Below are 19,216 nucleotides of genomic sequence, written 5' to 3'. Positions count from 1 at the left end.
AAGTGTCAAGAGCAAAGTGCCTGCTCCATTTACTCAATCATTGCTAGAGCTGTCTAGGCTGCATTGTTAGCTCCTCAGTCACGCTGCACAGAAGTTATCACACTTGAATAATGCACCACAGCATGTAGAAACGGTTCATTACTGTAGGCAAAACAATGTCCATACAGCCTAGAAACACTTTTATGATGCAAGACGATACCGCTAGGCTACAATTAAAAATGTATAACTTTCCTTGCTAGCTTACAGCGGAATTCACTTCCCTAGTACTTTTTTGTGATAATATGCATAACATAACAAAATACGTTGACGTCAAAGCTGATTGTGACCAAACGTTATTAACTCGTCTCCCTCATCACAAAAAAATCTAATCACTTCTTAGTCTACCTCAACTCCATCTGGCTTCTACTAGATTCCATAAGCAGTCAGATTCGACAGCCACATTCTACCTTGTAAATGAGTCATTACTTTATTAAAAGAGACTGCACACACTTCTATAAAAATAATGCTTCTATGTAAATGTTGTTGATCTGTACAATAAAATAATATGTTCTAATAGTTGCCAATATAAGAAGTCCTAAATGGGAGGGATTGTTAGTAATCTGTAGCTAAAAGAAGCTCAACTCAATGCACGCACATACTCCATTGGAATAATACGCATTCACCTGTATTGTGAATAGACCGAGGCTACATCTTGATTTACCCAGTTCATCAGTAGAGATATACCATTGTTAAGGGAATTTTTATCTATAATGACTAATTATGTATACATTTCAATCAGGATGTACTAATCAGAATACTATTATGTTACTGTATATGTATGAATTTCCTTCCTCTTGATCCCAGTACTGAATATAATGTGTGTGAATGTGGTCAAGAGTTAGAACAAGGACTGTCTGTTCCTTGGTACAAATGAATCAGACTGGCTAGAATCTACACGAGAAAACCTTGACTCGTAAATTATATTAAATTGGTAGGGAGACGGTTGTGGGAAGGCTTGAGATATAGCCTTTGTACTGGAACTGAGATGGCACGGGTTGGTGTTGGAACTAATGACGTCATTTTCAGTTTATAACCTGTGGTAACCTGTATCGTGGGGAGTACTCTCGTGAATAAACTCTGCTGTTTGACTTTAAGACTGGGCTCTGTCTATTATTATAGAATAAGGGTCTTACATATCCTTATGAATTGACAGAGTGTTTAATTTTAATTGGGTATTAAAACAGAGCAATTTAATTCCTTTAACAACCATTCAAATAAATTATTAACATTATGTTTGGAAGTTAGATTGGCAAAAACTTTGTCAAATTGATTGTATGATTGTAATAATGGAGTCATTAATAAATATGGCTGTCTAAAAAAAATATTTAAAAAAGTTTAATTTGTGATTAGTACAATTTTATGTCAAACAGTAAGAACCACCAGGAAAAAAGGGGTGAGTCATTTTGGCACCACAAGGTTCTTGTCAAAACTCGAATCCATCAAAATCTATAATTGTGCTGTGCCATATTACTTGCTGCCTGCAATGAACGGGCCCATAATATAAATACCTCTGAATTTCAACACCCCTTTCTCACCTTGTACAGATGGCACGGTCACCGTCTCCCGTATGAAGGGCTTGTTGACAATCTGCTTGGACTTGGCAGCAAAGTTGAGTGCTGTGAAGGTTTCAAAGTAGTATGTGTACTCGGGTGCGATGTTTGTGATCATGACCGAGTGGGACGAGCCGCCCAGCGAGTCCTGCAGAAGCCTCGTCAGCTTGCTGTCACGGTAGGGCACACGCCCGCCGCCACCCGCGTTGAGCGAGTCCACCACCTTGCTGAGGGTGAAGAGGGAGAGGTTGATGGCACCACTCTCCTTTAGGCGGATGCCCTTGTTGCCCGTACGCCGGTTGTCCTCCGAGCCAGCCAGGTCCACGAGGTAGAGCTTGCCTATCTGCTGCCGGTGCGGGGGGTTGCGCTGTGTACGCACCACCTGGAGAGAGGCAGAAGGAATTATTAACTTGTATTTATTCAGGGAAGCTCAATTGAGACCAGGTGTCTCATTTTCAAATCGTGCCCTGAGGACATAAAAGAAAATATAAAACTACAAGATACAATACGAAGTACACTAGATCAATCACAGCATTTTGTAAGCGATTCCAAAAATGTGGAGTGTTAAAACTAAGTGGATTTACCTAGTTCGGTAGAGACCTGAGGAACCTCAAAGGTTACCAAACCTGTTCACAGGGTTGCTTATGTCATGTTTTTATACTTTAAGAACTAAGTAAGGTAAGTGGGAAACTTGTATAGTTTGGCAAACAAAAAAGGTGGTAATGAAGTGATCTATGGGTCTTTAATGAGAACAAGCCAACTATCTGGCAACAGCTCTGGAGGACATTCCTGCAGTCAGCATGCCAATGGCACACTCCCTCAAACTTGAGACATCTGTGGCATTGTGGTGTGACAAAACTGCACATTTTAGAGTGGCCTATTATGGTCTCCAGCACAAGGTGCACCTGTGTAATGATCATGCTGTTTAATCAGCCTCTTGATATGCCACAACCGTCAGGTGGATGGGCCATCTTGGCAAAGGAGAAATTCTCACTAACAGGGATGTAAGGAAATGCACAACATTTGAAATAAGCTTTTTGTGCACATGGAACATTTCTGGGATCTGTTATTTCAGTGCCTTTAAGACCAACACTTTACATGTTGAGTTTATTATTTTGTTCAGTGTAGTTACTCCATAACACTAACCTAATTGACAAAGTGAAAAGAAAGAACCCTGTACAGAATCAAAAATCTTCCAAAACATGCAATAAGGCACTTAAGTAAAACTTCAAATAATGTGTCAAAGAAATGAACTTCATGTCCTGAATATGAAGAGTTATGTTTGGGGCAAATCCAACACATCACTAAGTACCACTCTTCATATGGGTATGCTTGTCATCAGCAAAGACTAGGGAGTTTTTTAGGATAGAAAGAAACGGAATATAGCTAAGCACAGGCAAAATCCTAGAGGAAAACCTGGTTCAGTCTGCTTTCCAACAGACATTTGGAAACAACCTCACCTTTCAGCAGGACAATATCCTAAAACACAAGGCCAAATACGCACTGGAATGGCTTACCAAGACGACATTGAATGTTCCTGGGTAGCATAGTTACAGTTTTGACATAAAATTGACAAGACTTGAAAATTGCTGTCTAGCAATGATCACCAACCAACTTGACAGAGCTTGAAGAACGTTTAAAATAAAATGATTGTATAATCCAGGTGTGCAAAGCGCTTAGAGGGTTACCTAGAAAGACTCACAGCTGTAGTCACTACCAAATGTGATTCTAACACTCAGGGGATTGAAAACATATATAAATCAAGATAGTGTTCTTTTTCATACATAAAAAAAAAGAAAAAAGAAACAAATGTTAAAATGTTAAATTTTTCTTCCACTTTGACATGAGTATTTTGTGTAGATCATTGAAAAAAAAGCTAATTAAATCCCACTTTGTAACAAAATGTGGAATAAGTCAAGGGGTGTGAATACTTTCTGAAGGCACTAAGTTTTAAACCAACTTTGTTTTTTTTAACACACCAAGAACAAGCGTAGCATCTGAAACGGTACCATGACCAGGTCTAAAACCAGACTGGTGCACATTTAGAATAGGATGAGAGAGAAAAAAAAACATTAGCTGAGAGTTGGGCAGGGATTCTAAAACTTTGGAAAGCCAAGATAAATACAGTTCAATTTATCCAAGTCAGAAGGGTCACCTCCTTTGTGTAGGGGGAGGACATGTTCAGCTTTCCAGATCGTAGGAACAACACCAGAAACAACTGTCAAGTTAAAGATATAGGTTAACGATTCTGCAATAAGTGGGGCAGAGAGGTGCATGCATATATATATATATATATAAAATGGTTGAAATAAAAATAGTGAATGTTTATGTGTATAAAATAGTGAATGTGTATATTTATTTACAGTCACTTTCAAGGTGAATAAAGGACTCCCTCTACTGGAATTAGAAGAATTTCCAGAAACTATTCTTTGAAATAGATGGCCTATCATCTTAGTTTTATTTTATACGACGCATGCTTATCTGCTACCTGACCCCGACACCAAACATTGGGTTAGGGACAGGTAGGGCCTGTTTCTGCATCAATAGGTATCACTAACATTTTGAAGCTGAGCCATTTGCTTGATTTGCTGCGCAGTACAGTGATATCTGACTAAGATCATAACATGGTGTCAGAAGTGCTTCAACCTCGTCAAATAACACAGGAGAGATTATTTCTCAGAAAATAAGGTTCCTTCAGTTTTGTCAGAGTTTAGAGTGACGAAAGGAGCCAACTGCTCTCTAATGTCTCGTCATTGAGCAGAGCAGCCCAAGCAGAGCTATGGATACTCACAGAAACAGAGCCGCCATGAGCAGTGTGACTGACAGAGAGGAACAGCTGATGGATTTACTAACAAAGTTATTTCGTATTTCGGGCAGGGCCTTACATTTCGCAGAAGCAATTGGGCCTGGGTAGGTAGGTCCTGAACATTGCGGGCATGGGTAAGGCTTAAAATGAATGTCCATGCAGGGCTCTGATTTGCAACAATGTTAGAGAAGTGAAACAATTTAGGGCCTGATCCGAGTCAGAGATCGATGGCAATGCCCCAGTCACACAACCCCAGATCAGACATGAAATTATGCTCATTAATGTCCCTAAAATGTCTTTGTAATAATGCATGGATGGTATTTAGGTTGCTTAATTAACATCTCTTATGCAGGTAATGGGACACTGGTCACTGAGCTCATTAGCAAAAATTATATGGATGTAAGGACTCACCAACACGCACCGGTCCCCGATTCTTCAGTCAGAAAATCTATTTAAACATCACCATTAACAGACTCACTCATTTTGCTTATATTACCTTCCTTCCATCCTCCTAAAATAAGCTACAGTTTTTGACAACAATTGCATTCTCTCCTTCAGTGTCAAATTAAGCATGCAACTGTGTTGACAGTCATTGATCTACAAGTAATTTTACATAGCGAACAACCCCAGGGAATATCAGTAGCATGCCTAATCAGACCGCGCACTGCGCCCAACGCGAAGTAGGCGGCCTGTTCCTGATCTTGCACGTCTGTGGCACGTTTAACATTCAAATGCTAAAATGGTTTCCGTGACATCAGGCTTTATTAGTTGAGTGACAACCTACAGTACCAGTCAAAAGTTTACTCATTCAAGGGTTTCTTTATTTTTTACGGTTTTACTTTGTCATTACGAGGTATTGTGTTTAGATTTATGAGGGAAAAAACAATATAATGAAATTTAGAATAAGGCTGTAACGTAACAAAATGTGAAGAAAGTCAAGCTGTCTGAATACTTTCCGAATGCACTGTGTATCCCGTATTTTTTTCCCCTAAATAAAAAAGGCAATTAAAATAGGTGTTTTCTTCGTTAAAATGAAGAAATAAATAATGCCACTTGTCTTTCTGTATCAATTAAGCCTATATGTGCAAAATAAACAAATGAACACCATCACTTGCCAGGCTGTCATTGAACATAATATTTTTAAAATATGAAAACATACCTCATGTATCCCTGAAAATGTGCAAAATAAAACAAATACTACATTTCTGTCAAACAAAATAATATTCTACTTTGCTCCTATAGGTTTCTGGAGAGGAACTCAAGCCTGTCGACCGACTCTGGCTTGAGGCATTCCCTATGGCATGTTACAATGTTTCCACCTGTGCCGAAGACCCTATCTGAAGGGGCACTTGTAGCAGGAATGCATAGGTACTTCTTTTTGCAAGATCGCTCAGTCTTGGGAAGTTGGCCTATGAAGCTTCCACCACTCAAGCGAGTCCGTGTCTGGGTCTGTGTCAGAGGACATCAATTAGCTTGACAGCTCAGTTTTGATGGTGTCATCCTCTGACTGGGAGGCAGACGTTATGGTCTTCTGAAGATGCAAGTATTTTCTTGCTCTTCTTAGCCACAGGTTCAGCTTCTAGGCGCACATGCAGAGCTGTGCCAGGCTGAGGTGTGCTCTTCTCAGCTAGCAGAGACTGGAGCTCCAAAACAGCTCTTCGTTTGATGCCCTCAACCTTGTCGTCTGCTATGTATTTTCTCCTGGACCGGGGATCCGGTTCTGCTTCTACACCTGCATTTTGCTTGCTGTTTGGGGTTTTAGGCTGGGTTTCTGTACAGCACTTTGACATCAGCTGATGCAAGAAGGGCTTCATAACTACATTTGATTGATTGAATGAAGCCATATCCAGGTGGTCATCTGTGGCAGGGTCATCTTACTTGTCATTTAGATACTCCAGTGTGGTGCTCTTGGTTTGCTTTGCGAGACTGTTCTCACCCTCCTCTGGCTGCAGGTGGTGTTGAACAGATGCAGCACAGGCTTACCAGACAGCACATCAGTGAATTCTTGTAGTGGGCTTATGGCTTTGTTCACCGACTCCAAAACGTTGATATGCTGCCAGCTGGGCACCAGGTGCCTGCTTTTCTTCTCGGCGCCCATGACCCGTGCTATGGCCTTCTCCTGCTCCAGGACTCGTTCAATCATCTTCTGTCTTGAACCCCACCTGGTTAGGGCTCTGAGTTGGTAGATTGAGCACAGCCTGTACCAAAACCATATCTCTGCTATTTTTGAAGCTGATGACAACCTTTTTGCATACCCCGATGGCACGGTCAATCCGAGGGTCTTTCAAACCATTCTCTGTATATTTTTTTTTTTTAAGAAACAAAAATAATATTTAGAATGGCAACATTTTTAGTAATGTAATAAATACAGCATTCCCACACATCATGATGTAACAGGTTTTGATAGGCCTTATTTCTATTTGACAAAAAACATATTGGCAAAAACTTTTCACCCTGTATAGTACTACTACTACTACTACTACATTGTTTAGGAATGTTTGACCATTGTAGCTGTTTGCACAGGCCTATGTGTTTACATATTTAATTGTTTTGATTGAAAATATATCAAATCAATTACATTTAGTCCATATTGTTGTTATTCTTTAAACATGCCTGTGGTTAATTTTCTATTGGATTGGTAGAATTACAACAAGCTAAAGGTAAATTATTATTATAATAAAAAATATAAAAAATTCTGCAGCTGATCTGAAGATTCATTTTTTGAATGCATTTTCATTATCCAATGTCACACTTAACGATAGCGAGGGGAAGCCTGTGTTCAAAGCACTGCAGATGGGTCCACTTGTTCAAGCGCAATGCTTTTATCATGCACACCGTTTGTCTTCGCTCAGCTTCCATGCCAGTGTGTCTTCGAGACCCTGGGCTATTATTTCACCCGTATGGTCATCGGGGAAGTATGATGTCTAGAGGCACACATTTAGCAATGTCCATTCTTCATCTATATACTGGACTGTCAAGCTTAGATATGGTTCCAACGTTCTGCTCGACCATAGAGCGGCTGTGGTGGAAAAGTACGACACATTACACCACTGCGAAAGAGTCACAAAGAAGCTGGCTAAAGTACTTAAGTAGTACTTTAAATCATTTTTACTTAAGTAGTATGTGTACTTTACCATTTATATTTTCTGACAACTTTTACTTCACTACATTCCTAAAGAAAATAAATGTACTCTTTTTTTCTTCCCCCTGACAATCAAAAGCAGGACTGGAAAAGGGTCACATTTTCTCTACTTACTAAACACACGTGCTTCATTTGTAAATTACTTTTACTCAAGTATGATAAATTGAGTACTTTATCCCCACCACAGCTCTTTCGCAGGTAGCAATGTATAACCGTGGCAATGCTTCTTCCGCAAAATACTTGCGGCTTGGTAGCTGATATTTGGGGTCAATTGTGTTTAGCAGCTTTTTGAAGCCAGGCTTTTCCACTGTATAGATGGGGACCATATATTTTGCTATGTGATGAATCTCCTTCCACCTCAAACTTTTGTTATATGGAATGACGTTTGAAAATTCTGTGGCTATGGTATATTGTCTTTTACCAGACGTTTTGGGAGTGGGACAACTGGAAGCATCAGCATTGTGTAGTTTCACGTATTCCTCCTATTCCACTGAGTGTTTCTGTCCCAGGTGTTGGAAGAGGTTAGTTGTGCTGCCACATCAGGTGGCAATTGTCTTGAGACACACTTTGCACAGGACATTAATTTGCTGAACATCGGACCTCAAACCCAAACCACTTCCATATGACAGAACAAACATTGCTACCCTTGGGAATGATTTCATTCTCACGAGAGGCTGAGCTGGCTACCTCATTGTCCATTTTGATAGAATGTCTGCCGCTACACTTCATGGGCATGGTTACAACTTGGGAAAGGCTGTCCAGGATTGTTATTTGTGTGCTGTGACGCCGTTGGTTCATGGTTTGGTTCACTATGGGCTGACAGACGGCGAGATGCTGCATTTGCCAGCGTTATAATGTAACCCCTTGTAAAAACAACAAAACCTAAATTCTTGTGATAGTCATTTGGCATATCTCACAAAAACAATTAAATCGATATATCGCCCAGCCCTAGTTTCATGTGACAGAGGAAAATATTAGTTTGAAATTAAGTCAGAAAGAGGGGAGATGCATCAACTAGCATGGGTTATTAATATGAGCTATATGAATTATAAACATACGTTTCAAAATGCTGAGAGCACCTCCGCTCAGATTCAAAGTGGTTGACGTGTTGAGAGCAAAAGGTACTCTCCTTCACCCTCCGGTTTTGTGACCATTTGATCTGAACGAACTGTGTCTCGAGTATACCGACAGAATCAAGCCTTTAGACATTCATGTTAATTTATCTTTCATTATATTTGTCAAATTTATGTAATTAAAAGTCTTAAAGTTTGACTACATTTTCTGGCGCCTTCATGTCAGCATCGGTTTGTACATGAGACTGTAGCCAATATGCACGTAGGACTACATGGAAAAACAGATTTGAATATTATTCCAATGTTTGTCTCTCTGATCCAATTCCGATTGGAGTAATTGTTTGATTGGTGATCCATTTTTTTTGTTACTTGTTCTGGACAAGATGAGACAGGCGTTAAGGCCGAGCCGTGATGCACTCTTGAAAATTGCATTTTATTTGAAATAAAATTAAGCTACCGGAGGCAACTCATCTGGCTATAGGCTACCTGCTGAACAGGGACAACAATAGATTTGATTTTGATTCTTCAGGTTCACCGTCAGCAATAGTTTTGCTTTAGGCTAAACAATCAGTGTATATGGTCATCTTGAGAAATAGAGGGTGAAATTGATAATTTCATAACTGAGCACATTAATCACTTTGCGAAGCAAAACCAGGAGAAAAGAAGCTCACTAAAACTTCAGGACGGTCAAAACCATTTGATTTTGAGATGAGGTGAAATCCAAAGTTGTGAAGTTAATTACTGGGTGAAGGCGATATCAGAATGGACACACACACAAAAAACATGCTACATTGCCGCTGCCCACCACCCCATCATGATAGTGGAGAGGTAGATGCCTAGTCTCCCTTATGGCTCAGATCAGGTGCCTACATCGTACATACACCATAGACACACACAATTTATACACAAACACACGTCAGCTCAGACAGATCCAGCGCAGAGGCCAGCTCATGAGCTCCATCAACAGCAGATTTGAATTTAGAATGGAAAATGAATGTGTTTAAGCAACAAATGTTAGTGCATTGATTCATTCTCTAATCAAACCGAATCGTTTCAAACTAAAACACGTCGTTCCTGTATCGGAGCCCATGTATTTAGATCTTTATTGAATTGTCTTTAAAGGGAAAGATTTGAATCCTTAAAATATTCCATTGGCAGTGTACTTATGTGGGGCATTTGTTAGAATAATATCTAAAATAGTTCATTTTTCAGGGTGTTTAAAGTTGGGGCAAGATGTTTTAGTTATCAGCCAAGTTATATTTGTACTGAGCTAAATCTCTCTCAGCCAATCTGATACTGGCATCAAACAATCCAGATTAAAAATCTTCCAAAATGAATAATTCAGATTTAACATAGCGTAATTTCCGGACTATAAGCCGCTACTTTATTCCCACACTTTGAACCTCGCGGTTTATACAATGAAGCGGCTAATTTATGGATTTTTCCCGCTTTAACAAGATTCATGCCGCCAAAAAACTGAGCACCGTCACATAATGTGACGTAAATCGAGCGCGCTCAAACTTCCCATCATTCTGATTACGGTAGTAATTTTGTCACCCTCATCATGGCAAAGACACTGAGAAATGCATATGATGCAGCTTTCAAGTTGAAGGCGATAAATCTGGCTGTTGGAAAAGGAAATAGAGCTGCTGCATGGGAGCTTGGCCTTAATGAGTCGATGATAAGACGTTGGAAACAGCAGCGTGAGGAACTGACTCAGTGCAGAAAGACAACAAAAGCTTTCAGAGGGAAGAAAAGCAGATGGCCCAAAGTATTTGCAGCCACTCGACATCAGTGTAAATCGTGCATTTAAGGTGGCGCTCCTTATTCAGTGGGAGGCTTGGATGACAAGTGGGGAGCAATCCTTCACTAAAACGGGCCGCAGGCAAAGAGCATCTTATGGTCAAGTCTGCCAGTGGGTCCTGACAGTGTGGAGCATTGTCAAAAAATCCACTATCATCAACGGGTTTCGAAAGGCTGGACTGCTGCGTGTTGAAGGGGCAGCATGAGCTCAGCGGGGTATTTTCCTCCGGATGAAAGTGACGAGAGCGACAATGAAAACGATCCAACATCGGATGAAGCAATTCTGAGGCTATTCAACTCCGACACCGAAGGAGATGACGTAAGTGGTTTCAGTGCACAGGAGGAGGAAAATAGTGACCAATTACTTTCTTGGTAGGCTACTGTTTAAATTTTTGTTACAAGCCGTGTTTCGTTAAAGCCTATTTATTTATGTTACAAGCCGTGTTTCGTTTAAAGGGTGTGTAAAGTTCATTTGTTTCAATGTACTGGTAGGCACCTGCCACCTAGACATGTGCGGCTTATTTATGTACAAAATACATATTTTTTTATAATTCAGTGGGTGCGGTTTATATTCAGGTGCGCTTAATAGTCCAGCAATTACGGTAGTCAGACAGTAATTCAGACAATTTGCTTAAAGCACAAGGAGAAGCGATAAATTCCCACTAGTGTCAGTTGGACATTATTACCAAGGCCCACATTTAGAATTAACCATTATAATTGAGGAGGAAAAGAAGAATGGGAAAACGATAAAGGTATGGTGGGGAAGGAGCAAGGGAGAAAAGTGGAGAAGGATAAAGGTATGGAGAGTGGAGGGAAATAGGAAGGGAGAGGGTAGGGAATCATTTCATGCTCCACCTATGGCTCTGCTACAGAGATATCTAAATCTGTGTTCAGACTGCTAAATATGAGTTGCCTTATTCACTAGCCACACGGACAGTGCTATTAAAGACATAGGTCTTTACCTCTCCGAGATGGTCCCAACAGGCATAGCAGCAGCAACCAGAGGGATGCTTTATGTAAATCTATCCATGTCATGTTATGCATCTAATACTAAGTCATTCATGGGAAATATATAAACCTATGGGAGTCAAGAGTGTGTAGAAACCTTGATGAGTAGAATGGCGTGGCTGCGGCTGGAGCGCTGGTTGAGCTTGGTGGAGGCCGTGGTGCGGTTGAGGCTGGCAGGGATGAAATGAGAGTGGAAGTTGGAGAAGGAGGAGAGGGGCGTGTGGGTCAGGCCCGGGATGAGGATGTTCCTGTCCTTGTTCTCTCGGATGGGCAGATCCTGAGCACTGGGGGACAACAGGTCCAGCACCTGGAACAGGGAAAGAGGCAGGGACCGACCATGAGATGTAAAAACACGGCCAAAAAAAGTCTCAATACAATAAAACCAAATCATTGATTCAACATTCGTTTCACTTTCTATTCTGTGTGTCCACCTCATTCTCAAAAATGCATTGGAGGAGAGGATCTAAGGTCCCTCCCCTCTGACTTTCTCCCCTGATGTGTTTTGAGGAGGCGAGGAATGAAAAATTGATTAAGGACATATTTGCAAACACATGAAAGCACTCACAATGCATCACAATAAACACCAGCAACAATTATAACCAAACAAAACAGCTAAGCATATTTCATAAAACATCAGACCACCCAGTCTTACCTTCTCGTTGTATATTTCCAGGTAGGACATGCCGATGCTGTAGTCCCAGCCTTCGAGCTCCCTCTCCTTGGCTTTCACCAGGTTGAAGACACCTCGGACCGCCCGTGGGATCACCCCTGGCTGTTCTTGACTGCCCAGCATAGTGTGGGTCTTCCCTGGGTGAGGAGATAGAGGAGCAGGCGGTTGGTGCTGGCTGGTGGATAATGGAGTTTTCTAGCATGCTTCCAGATATAAAATATTGCTGCTAACCACTCGTTGAGCCATTTACTGATAATGCAAATTAGAGCAGTGGTTTTCAAGCCGTGATCCGCGGGCAGTAGCGAATGCATCAATTAAAAAATATATATTTTCCCAATTTGTAATAAGATGCCTTTAATATGTTATATTCACTGCAACTTATTTTTTTATTTTATTTTACTAGGCAAGTCAGTTAAGAACAAATTCTTATTTTCAATGACGGCCCAGGAACAGTGAGTTAACTGCCTGTTCAGGGGCAGAACGACAGATTTGTACCTTGTCAGCTCGGGGATTCGAACTTGCAACCTTTCGGTTACTAGTCCAACGCTCTAACCACTAGGCTACCCTGCCGCCCCAATGACTGATTTGGTGGTCCCTGTAAAGGCTGGGAACCGTTGCATTAGGGTATACTCAAAGCTGCACATACGCACAGCGCGGATAAGCAGCTCTAGAAACATCAATGATATAAATAAGCAGTGGAAGGACGTATAGGGCCAATCTTATGAGAGTGAAAGTACTGATGTTTAACCTGAACTCAGTCTGTGGCAGTAACTCAACGACAGTACCTTGTATCACCCTCAAAGGAATACATAAAAGGAGAGCCCTTTGACATACCAGCTCCTGTTGGGCCGTAGGCAAAGACGCTGGCGTTCTGTCCTTTCAGTAGGTGGGGCAGAATGGGCTTCACTGAGGAGAGGAACACCTCCTGTTGAGTTGTCTCCTCACCGTGGAAGACATCAAACCTGAAACCCACCACAGAATTTTTAAGGGACACAGTCTGTTGCCTGTGGTATTTTGTGCCACACACACGAAAGGAAGCAAGTGATCCATCTGGTCCCCAAACACACCGTCTTCTATGTTCAACCACATTTTTTTATCAAGTATTAAAATAAACTGGCATGTGATGACTAAAGGTTGATATTGTATCAGGCAAAAAGCCACTGACTGGTATTGCAGAGTCTCTGTGGCGTTCCTCCAGTTGATTATCTCCAGGGTCTTCGTATCCAGTCTTCTTACGCAGGCCCCCTCGCCCTTCTGGTCCTGCATGTGCATGTAGGGCCGTAGTCGCACCGCAACCCGAACCCTGGCTGTCTGTTTGGTTCCTCTCGCAACGTCCTCAGCCACGCGCTGGGCTGCCATGTCTATGAAACAAGAAATTACCTTTACTTAGCTAGAAACTGACAATGAGAGTCCAATAAACACGGGTTAGCCAGCTAATGTTAGCTAGCAAACAAGCTCGAAACACATAGGGTGGCAGGCAGACCGCTGGCTATCTTTGTTGTTAGATGTCGTTCGCCAGTTCAGTTGTCGAGAATCTAAAGCGAATAAAACACTCAACCTTACCGAAAGTTTTCTTCTGTTCTCTATAAAATGTTGTTTGTATAAAAAAAAGTTCAAGATGTTTTGCTAAAGTAAATGATGCCAGAATTTGTTGATAAAAAAAGAAAGACTTAAACGATCGTAAAATGGCCTTCCGCCCAATATTTTCAAACGATAAAGCACAGGGGCCGTAACCAAACTGAGCCAATCGGCACTCTTGGTCGTATGACCTATGACGTAAACTTCCTCCACCACTTCCTCATTCCAAAAATTAAATAGTCAAAATCACGCAAATGTTGCAATTTACAAGTAAGCAATATAATATACATTTGTTCGATTTGAATATTGTTACCCGAAATCATGAAGCTTGGAAATGGATAATTATTTCTGGGTGCATATGGGTTCCCTACGCCCCGCCCCCGCTGTCTGTGTCTCGTTTCTCCAGAAAATGGCGCTGTGTTTACGTCTGTGTGTCTCCCATCTGCTTAGTTTTGAATGTTTAGACTTTTGATGCATTTAACTAACTGGTAGGATAATTTGCGTTGTCTAGCCGATCTGCGAAAACAAACTGACAATTGGATTAAGGTAGCAAACGCAATATCTTGCAATAGTTTCTTACAGTGATAATTGCAATTCATGTTTCTGCTCACTAACATATAGTTAGCTGACTAAACTCCACTCCATGGTGAAGGAAGTTTATGATGAACTCCACCAAAGGATTGAAGCAGAGACCAGGCTTGGTGGAATTCAGCTCCGACTACAACGATTCGCCCAAGGTCAATGCTTTAAACGTGTTTAATTCTGAAACGCTTAATTTACATATATTTGTCCACAGTGTAGTTGCATGGTTTTGTTTGTTTGCTGAGATTCAAACTTTATCAATTTGCTCATTACTGTTGATCTAAGATGGCAACTCATCGCATGTGCCAGTTGAATCTCAACAAGGAAACCAGCCCGTGGTTGTATTTGATTAACGTTTATTGAAAAAGTATGGATTTCAGCAAACAAAGAAAGGCAGGCAACTACAGAGGACACACAAGTACAAGGTACATGTTTCGTAATTCAATTATTTTGAAGTATTGACCTTAGGCAAATCGATTGTAGTCGGACTTGAATTCCACAAACCCTGGTCTCTGCTCCACTCCTTTGGTGGAGTTCATCAGAAACGTCTTCACCATGGAGTGGAGTTTAGTCAGCTAGCATATAGCTAGCTGACTTTAATAACATGTAATGTGTAGCTAGGCTTAAAGTAGGCAAAAAACATATTTTCACGATTTCACTATCATCCAAATCTATCAATCATATCATGTTTTTTGGCTTATTCAGTCGTTTTTACCTGATTTAAGTAGAATTCTGTCCAAATGAATAATCAATATGTTGAAATACATTGATATGTTGAAGACCAAGACATAAAAAAAATACTCTATACACATGTCAGATGTGTGTTCAGCTTACTTGTATTTTGCTAAATTAGTACATTTAAAACTGCCCACTCACTAATATTTGTCAAGCGGTCACTCCAGACTGAAATTGATGAGCTTGTTTTACTGTAACTAATAGTGCGCACGCAAATTAATCAACCACATCGATATTGTATTGAAATCAATGGAACTTGGAAAATACCCGTGGCAACATGTCCTGTTTAAACTCTTCTAAGAGACAAACCTCAAATTGAGGTATTCTACATATACGAGTCCATAAGTATTCAACCTCTTTGTAAGCCTAAATACGTTCAGGAGTAAAAATGTGCTCAACAAGTCATAATAAGTTGCATGGACTCACTCTGTGTGCAATAGTGTTTAACATAATTTTTTTAATGGCTACCTCATGTCAGTACCCTACACATACAAGTATCTGTAAGGTCCCTCAGTTGAGCAGTGAATTTGAAAAACAGATTCGACCACCATTAATTACACTTTGGATTGGTGTATCAAAACACCCAGTCATTAAAGACACAGGCGTCCTTCCTAACTTAGTTGCAAAAGAGGAAGGAAACCACTCAGGGATTTCACCATGATGCCAACGGTGACATTAAATTGTAATGACTGGGTGTTTGGATACACCAATCCAAAGTGTAATTAAGAACTTCACCATGCTCAAAGGGATATTCAGCTTTTTTATTTACATTTTTTTATTTTACAGAGTTTAATTAATGACTGTGACAGGAGAACTGAGAATGGATCAACAGCATTGTAGTTACTTCACAATACTAACCTAAATTATATTGTGAAAAGAAGGAAGCTTGTATAGAATAAAAATATTCCAAAACATGCATCCTGTTTGCAACAAGTAATCGTAACAAGTAATACTATGTGGCAAAGCAATTAACTTTTTTGTCCTGAATACAAAGTGTTATGTTTGGGGCAAATACAACACATTACTGAGTACTGCTCTCCATATTTTCATGCACGGTGGTGGCTGCATCATGTTATGGGTATGCTTGTAATCATTATGGGTGTTCAGGATTTTTTTTTAAATGTAATGGAGCTAAGCACGGGAGAAAACCTGGTTCAGTCTGCTTTCCACCAGACAGTGGGAGATTCAAAACATTTTTTTTAGCAGAACAATAACCTTAAACACAAGGCCAAATCTAAGCTGGAGTTTCTTACCAATAAGACAGTGAATGTTCCTGAGTGGCCGAGTTACAGTTTTTACTTAAATCTACGGCAACCTGAAAATGGTTGTCTAGCAATGATCAACAATCAATTTGACAGAGCTTGAAGAATTTTGAAAAAAATAAATGGGCAAATGTTGCACAATCCAGGTGTGGAGACTTACCCAGAAAGACTCACAGCTGTAATCGCTGTCAAAGATGCCTTTTTTGTTGTTGAAATAAGTCAAGGGGTATGAATACCTTCTGAAGGCACTGTATATTTAGTCTTGTCCGCATCAAGGATTAGTTTTAAACCAACTTTTTGTAAGGTAACATGTATTACCTTACCCATGGAGACAGTTTAAAAGAGTTAATCAACAGAATATAACCAGGGAATGTAGACTAGAGCTTCCAAAGGGACTGTGGAGTAGGCTAAATGTTCAGCGTCCATGTAATAGCCAGGCTTTTTTTCTGACCCAAAATTTCTCCATAAGCTGTGTTGAAAGACACATTCTCAACATAGATCATGTTTTTTTATATGCATGTCTTCTGTACTAGGAGTGGGTTTGTAGTAAACATTACTGTTACTGGTGCTATGTAACTCAACGCAAACTCTCTCTCTAGCATAGTAGCAACAACAAGATGATGCAGGCTGCAGAGGCTGCAACAGACTCCTCACTGAGAGAGGGAATAGAGGTGCTCGGAGTGGGGGACACTGAGAAAACCACTGGTAGGGAAGAGGAAGGTGACAAAGACGGGACAGATGTGGCAGCTGCAAAAGCAGAGGAGACCAAATCAGAGGATGCAAAAGGTAGGCCCCTCTGGGGTAATGCTAACTACACTCACAACTTTATGGGAAGAAAGAAGCCTCTACCTATCTAGCTGCTTTAAGTCCTAAGTGTCCTCAATGGGCTCTATTTTCAGCTAGCGTTAAGCCAGCGTAATTGTGAAACGCACGCTTGTTTGCAATTTCGACCTGTTAAAGCCTGCGTTCTTCTATATTCAAACCCTAGCACCAAAATTGGTAATTTACCTGTCTTATATGAGCTCGCTTGTGCTGTGGTGGGAGGGGTGTCAATATCTGAGGTGTGTTCTTAAAAAGGTGCGCCAAAGTGCCATTTTCAGTATGTGCTGGTGTGGCTATTTAAGACTAACCAAAAGCTGGTCTTAGCAGTAACAAGGTTTGTGAGGACAGGATTTTGACAACGAAAGTCCAGCCTATCCAGCCGTGGTGCACAGTGCCCATATGCACATGGAACAAGAGAGGTGTGCTTTTTGTGGCCGTAAACCTCGTATTTAGAAACATATATATTTTTTTTTTATAACCTCCTCTCAGTGAAGGCAGTTTTTTTGTCATGCCCAATGCATTCCCCAGGTAGTCAAGACTATCGATAAAAGGTTTGGCTCGTGAGACTGCTTTGAAATAAATCTTAATCACCAAGGCTTTATTAAAAGATGAATTGTGGTAGCAGCAAAACAGTGAGCGGACATCCCCTTTTTATCTATGTAGGCTATTACATTATTTTATCCAGCTCCTTTTATTATTTTGGATGTGCATAAAAACCCTTCGGTAGGCTATATGCCCATCATGGAACGAGAGTTGAGATAATCCGGTGACACTCCTATTTAGAAACATTTAAGTTATTTTCCTGTAACAATTGCTTGTGTCTGGTGTCTTTCTTATCCTGGCCATGCATTTGGCAAGTAGTCTATCCATAAAAGGTTTTTAAATGGTCTACACGTGAGGCTTTTGCCAACATGCTTTTGCATTATTCACAATTCACATAGACCTACCTGCAATGCATACTCCATTTAGCTTGAATACCTCCCCATATTTCCAAAGAGCGCCTCTTGTCCAGCTACCAAAGGCGCGCTCCTCCAAACGTAGGCTGTTAACATTTTTCAGTCCATTAACGCCATATGAATGGCAGGCCTAGGATATATCTTGCTTATTGAGAATGTGCCTCACACATACAATTCCATTTACGGGAGCCTAGTATTTTTGTATTTGAGAAGTGCGATGCGTGAAGGCCTACACTCGTTAAAGCCAGTTACAATGTTGACTGTCAACACTCCAAACATATTGCGCAAACGCCAGATTTTTTGTTGTTGTACACTCGTGGGAATTGGCCTATATAGATAAGGCTAAATTGAGATCTTTCTTTCAGAAGAAATATGGAAATGCATAACCATGGTAGCAATTAAAAGGGAACAGTTTGGAGATTATGGGACAGTTATTAGACTAAAGGTGAGGACACAACAGTTCACCTGACAGAAGACTGAATCCGAATATTACACTATTGATTTTATGTGCATTCTACATTTACTGTACTTTTCACCTCATTTTGTTGATAACAAAATCTGAAAATACACTATATACATTCAGTAGCATAACGAGCAAATTTGGAGTAGGTGCAACAAGGTTTTGAGTGTGTACAGTTTAGTAATTTGAATGCACTTTTATGAATCAAAGAAGTGTCTTCAACTATAAGGCACTTTTTTCAGCTCTCCTTGCTGTGCGGTTGAGGAAGTATTAGAAAGCACACTTGTAGATGTTTTGTTTGGAACACAACCCTGCATCTCCGCCTTTACACAATGTACTGTTGTTGTTTACGCAATCCAAAAGCGGTCCATTATCTGGGTCAGGTGGGTATAATTTGAAAGCTTGTTCTATTAACAACATGACTAGCTAAATTATGAAATACGATATTACAGTGTTAGGCTTTCATTAGGTAATTCAGAGAAGCAAATTGTAGTTTTGGTGAGAGTAGAATGGAGTCATGAGTGCATTCAGATGCATGTTCCACGGCAAATTGTCTTCACAATACAACAAATATAACCTAATTCTGTTCAGGACAACCCAGGATATAGCGCCATGACATCTTGTAACTGTACATCAAACATAGTGATCATAAACGTTGACACTGTATATTACATTAGTTTTATGATTATGGAAATGTGAAGTGTACATTTGGACTCACGGATGTTTGGCT

At 40.5% G+C, this 19,216-nt stretch overlaps 2 protein-coding genes across 7 annotated transcripts in view; one reads left to right on the top strand and one right to left on the bottom strand.

Annotated features, from left to right (window-relative positions):
* The window catches only part of kif22 (kinesin family member 22), a 40,641-nt gene extending 26,801 nt beyond the window's left edge, over window positions 1-13,840 (bottom strand). The window contains exons 1-6 of the mRNA XM_020454373.2: window positions 13,655-13,840; window positions 13,257-13,452; window positions 12,926-13,053; window positions 12,074-12,228; window positions 11,519-11,728; window positions 1,575-1,971 (exon numbers count right to left, since the gene is read on the bottom strand). Coding sequence (XP_020309962.1) covers window positions 1,575-1,971; window positions 11,519-11,728; window positions 12,074-12,228; window positions 12,926-13,053; window positions 13,257-13,450 — 1,084 coding nt within the window. The 5' untranslated portion in view covers window positions 13,451-13,452; window positions 13,655-13,840. The remainder of the gene's footprint in view (window positions 1-1,574; window positions 1,972-11,518; window positions 11,729-12,073; window positions 12,229-12,925; window positions 13,054-13,256; window positions 13,453-13,654) is intronic.
* A 201-nt stretch (window positions 13,841-14,041) lies between these two features.
* Window positions 14,042-19,216, top strand: part of pagr1 (PAXIP1 associated glutamate-rich protein 1) — a 27,591-nt gene continuing 22,416 nt past the window's right edge. Inside the window, exons 1-2 of one of the 6 annotated variants that reach the window (XM_020453927.2) lie at window positions 14,042-14,215; window positions 16,848-17,034. In XM_020453927.2, coding sequence (XP_020309516.1) covers window positions 16,866-17,034 — 169 coding nt within the window. In that variant the 5' untranslated portion in view covers window positions 14,042-14,215; window positions 16,848-16,865. Of the gene's footprint in view, window positions 14,407-14,502; window positions 14,677-16,847; window positions 17,035-19,216 lie in introns of those variants that run through there. The other 5 variants (XM_020453925.2, XM_020453928.2, XM_020453930.2 and 2 more) reach the window with 5 other exon arrangements.

This window comes from Oncorhynchus kisutch, linkage group LG20 (assembly GCF_002021735.2).
Source record: "Oncorhynchus kisutch isolate 150728-3 linkage group LG20, Okis_V2, whole genome shotgun sequence".
Classification (NCBI taxonomy): domain Eukaryota; kingdom Metazoa; phylum Chordata; class Actinopteri; order Salmoniformes; family Salmonidae; genus Oncorhynchus; species Oncorhynchus kisutch.
The sequence above is the reverse complement of the archived record's forward strand: the minus strand, read 5'-3'. Positions and strand labels throughout refer to the sequence as shown.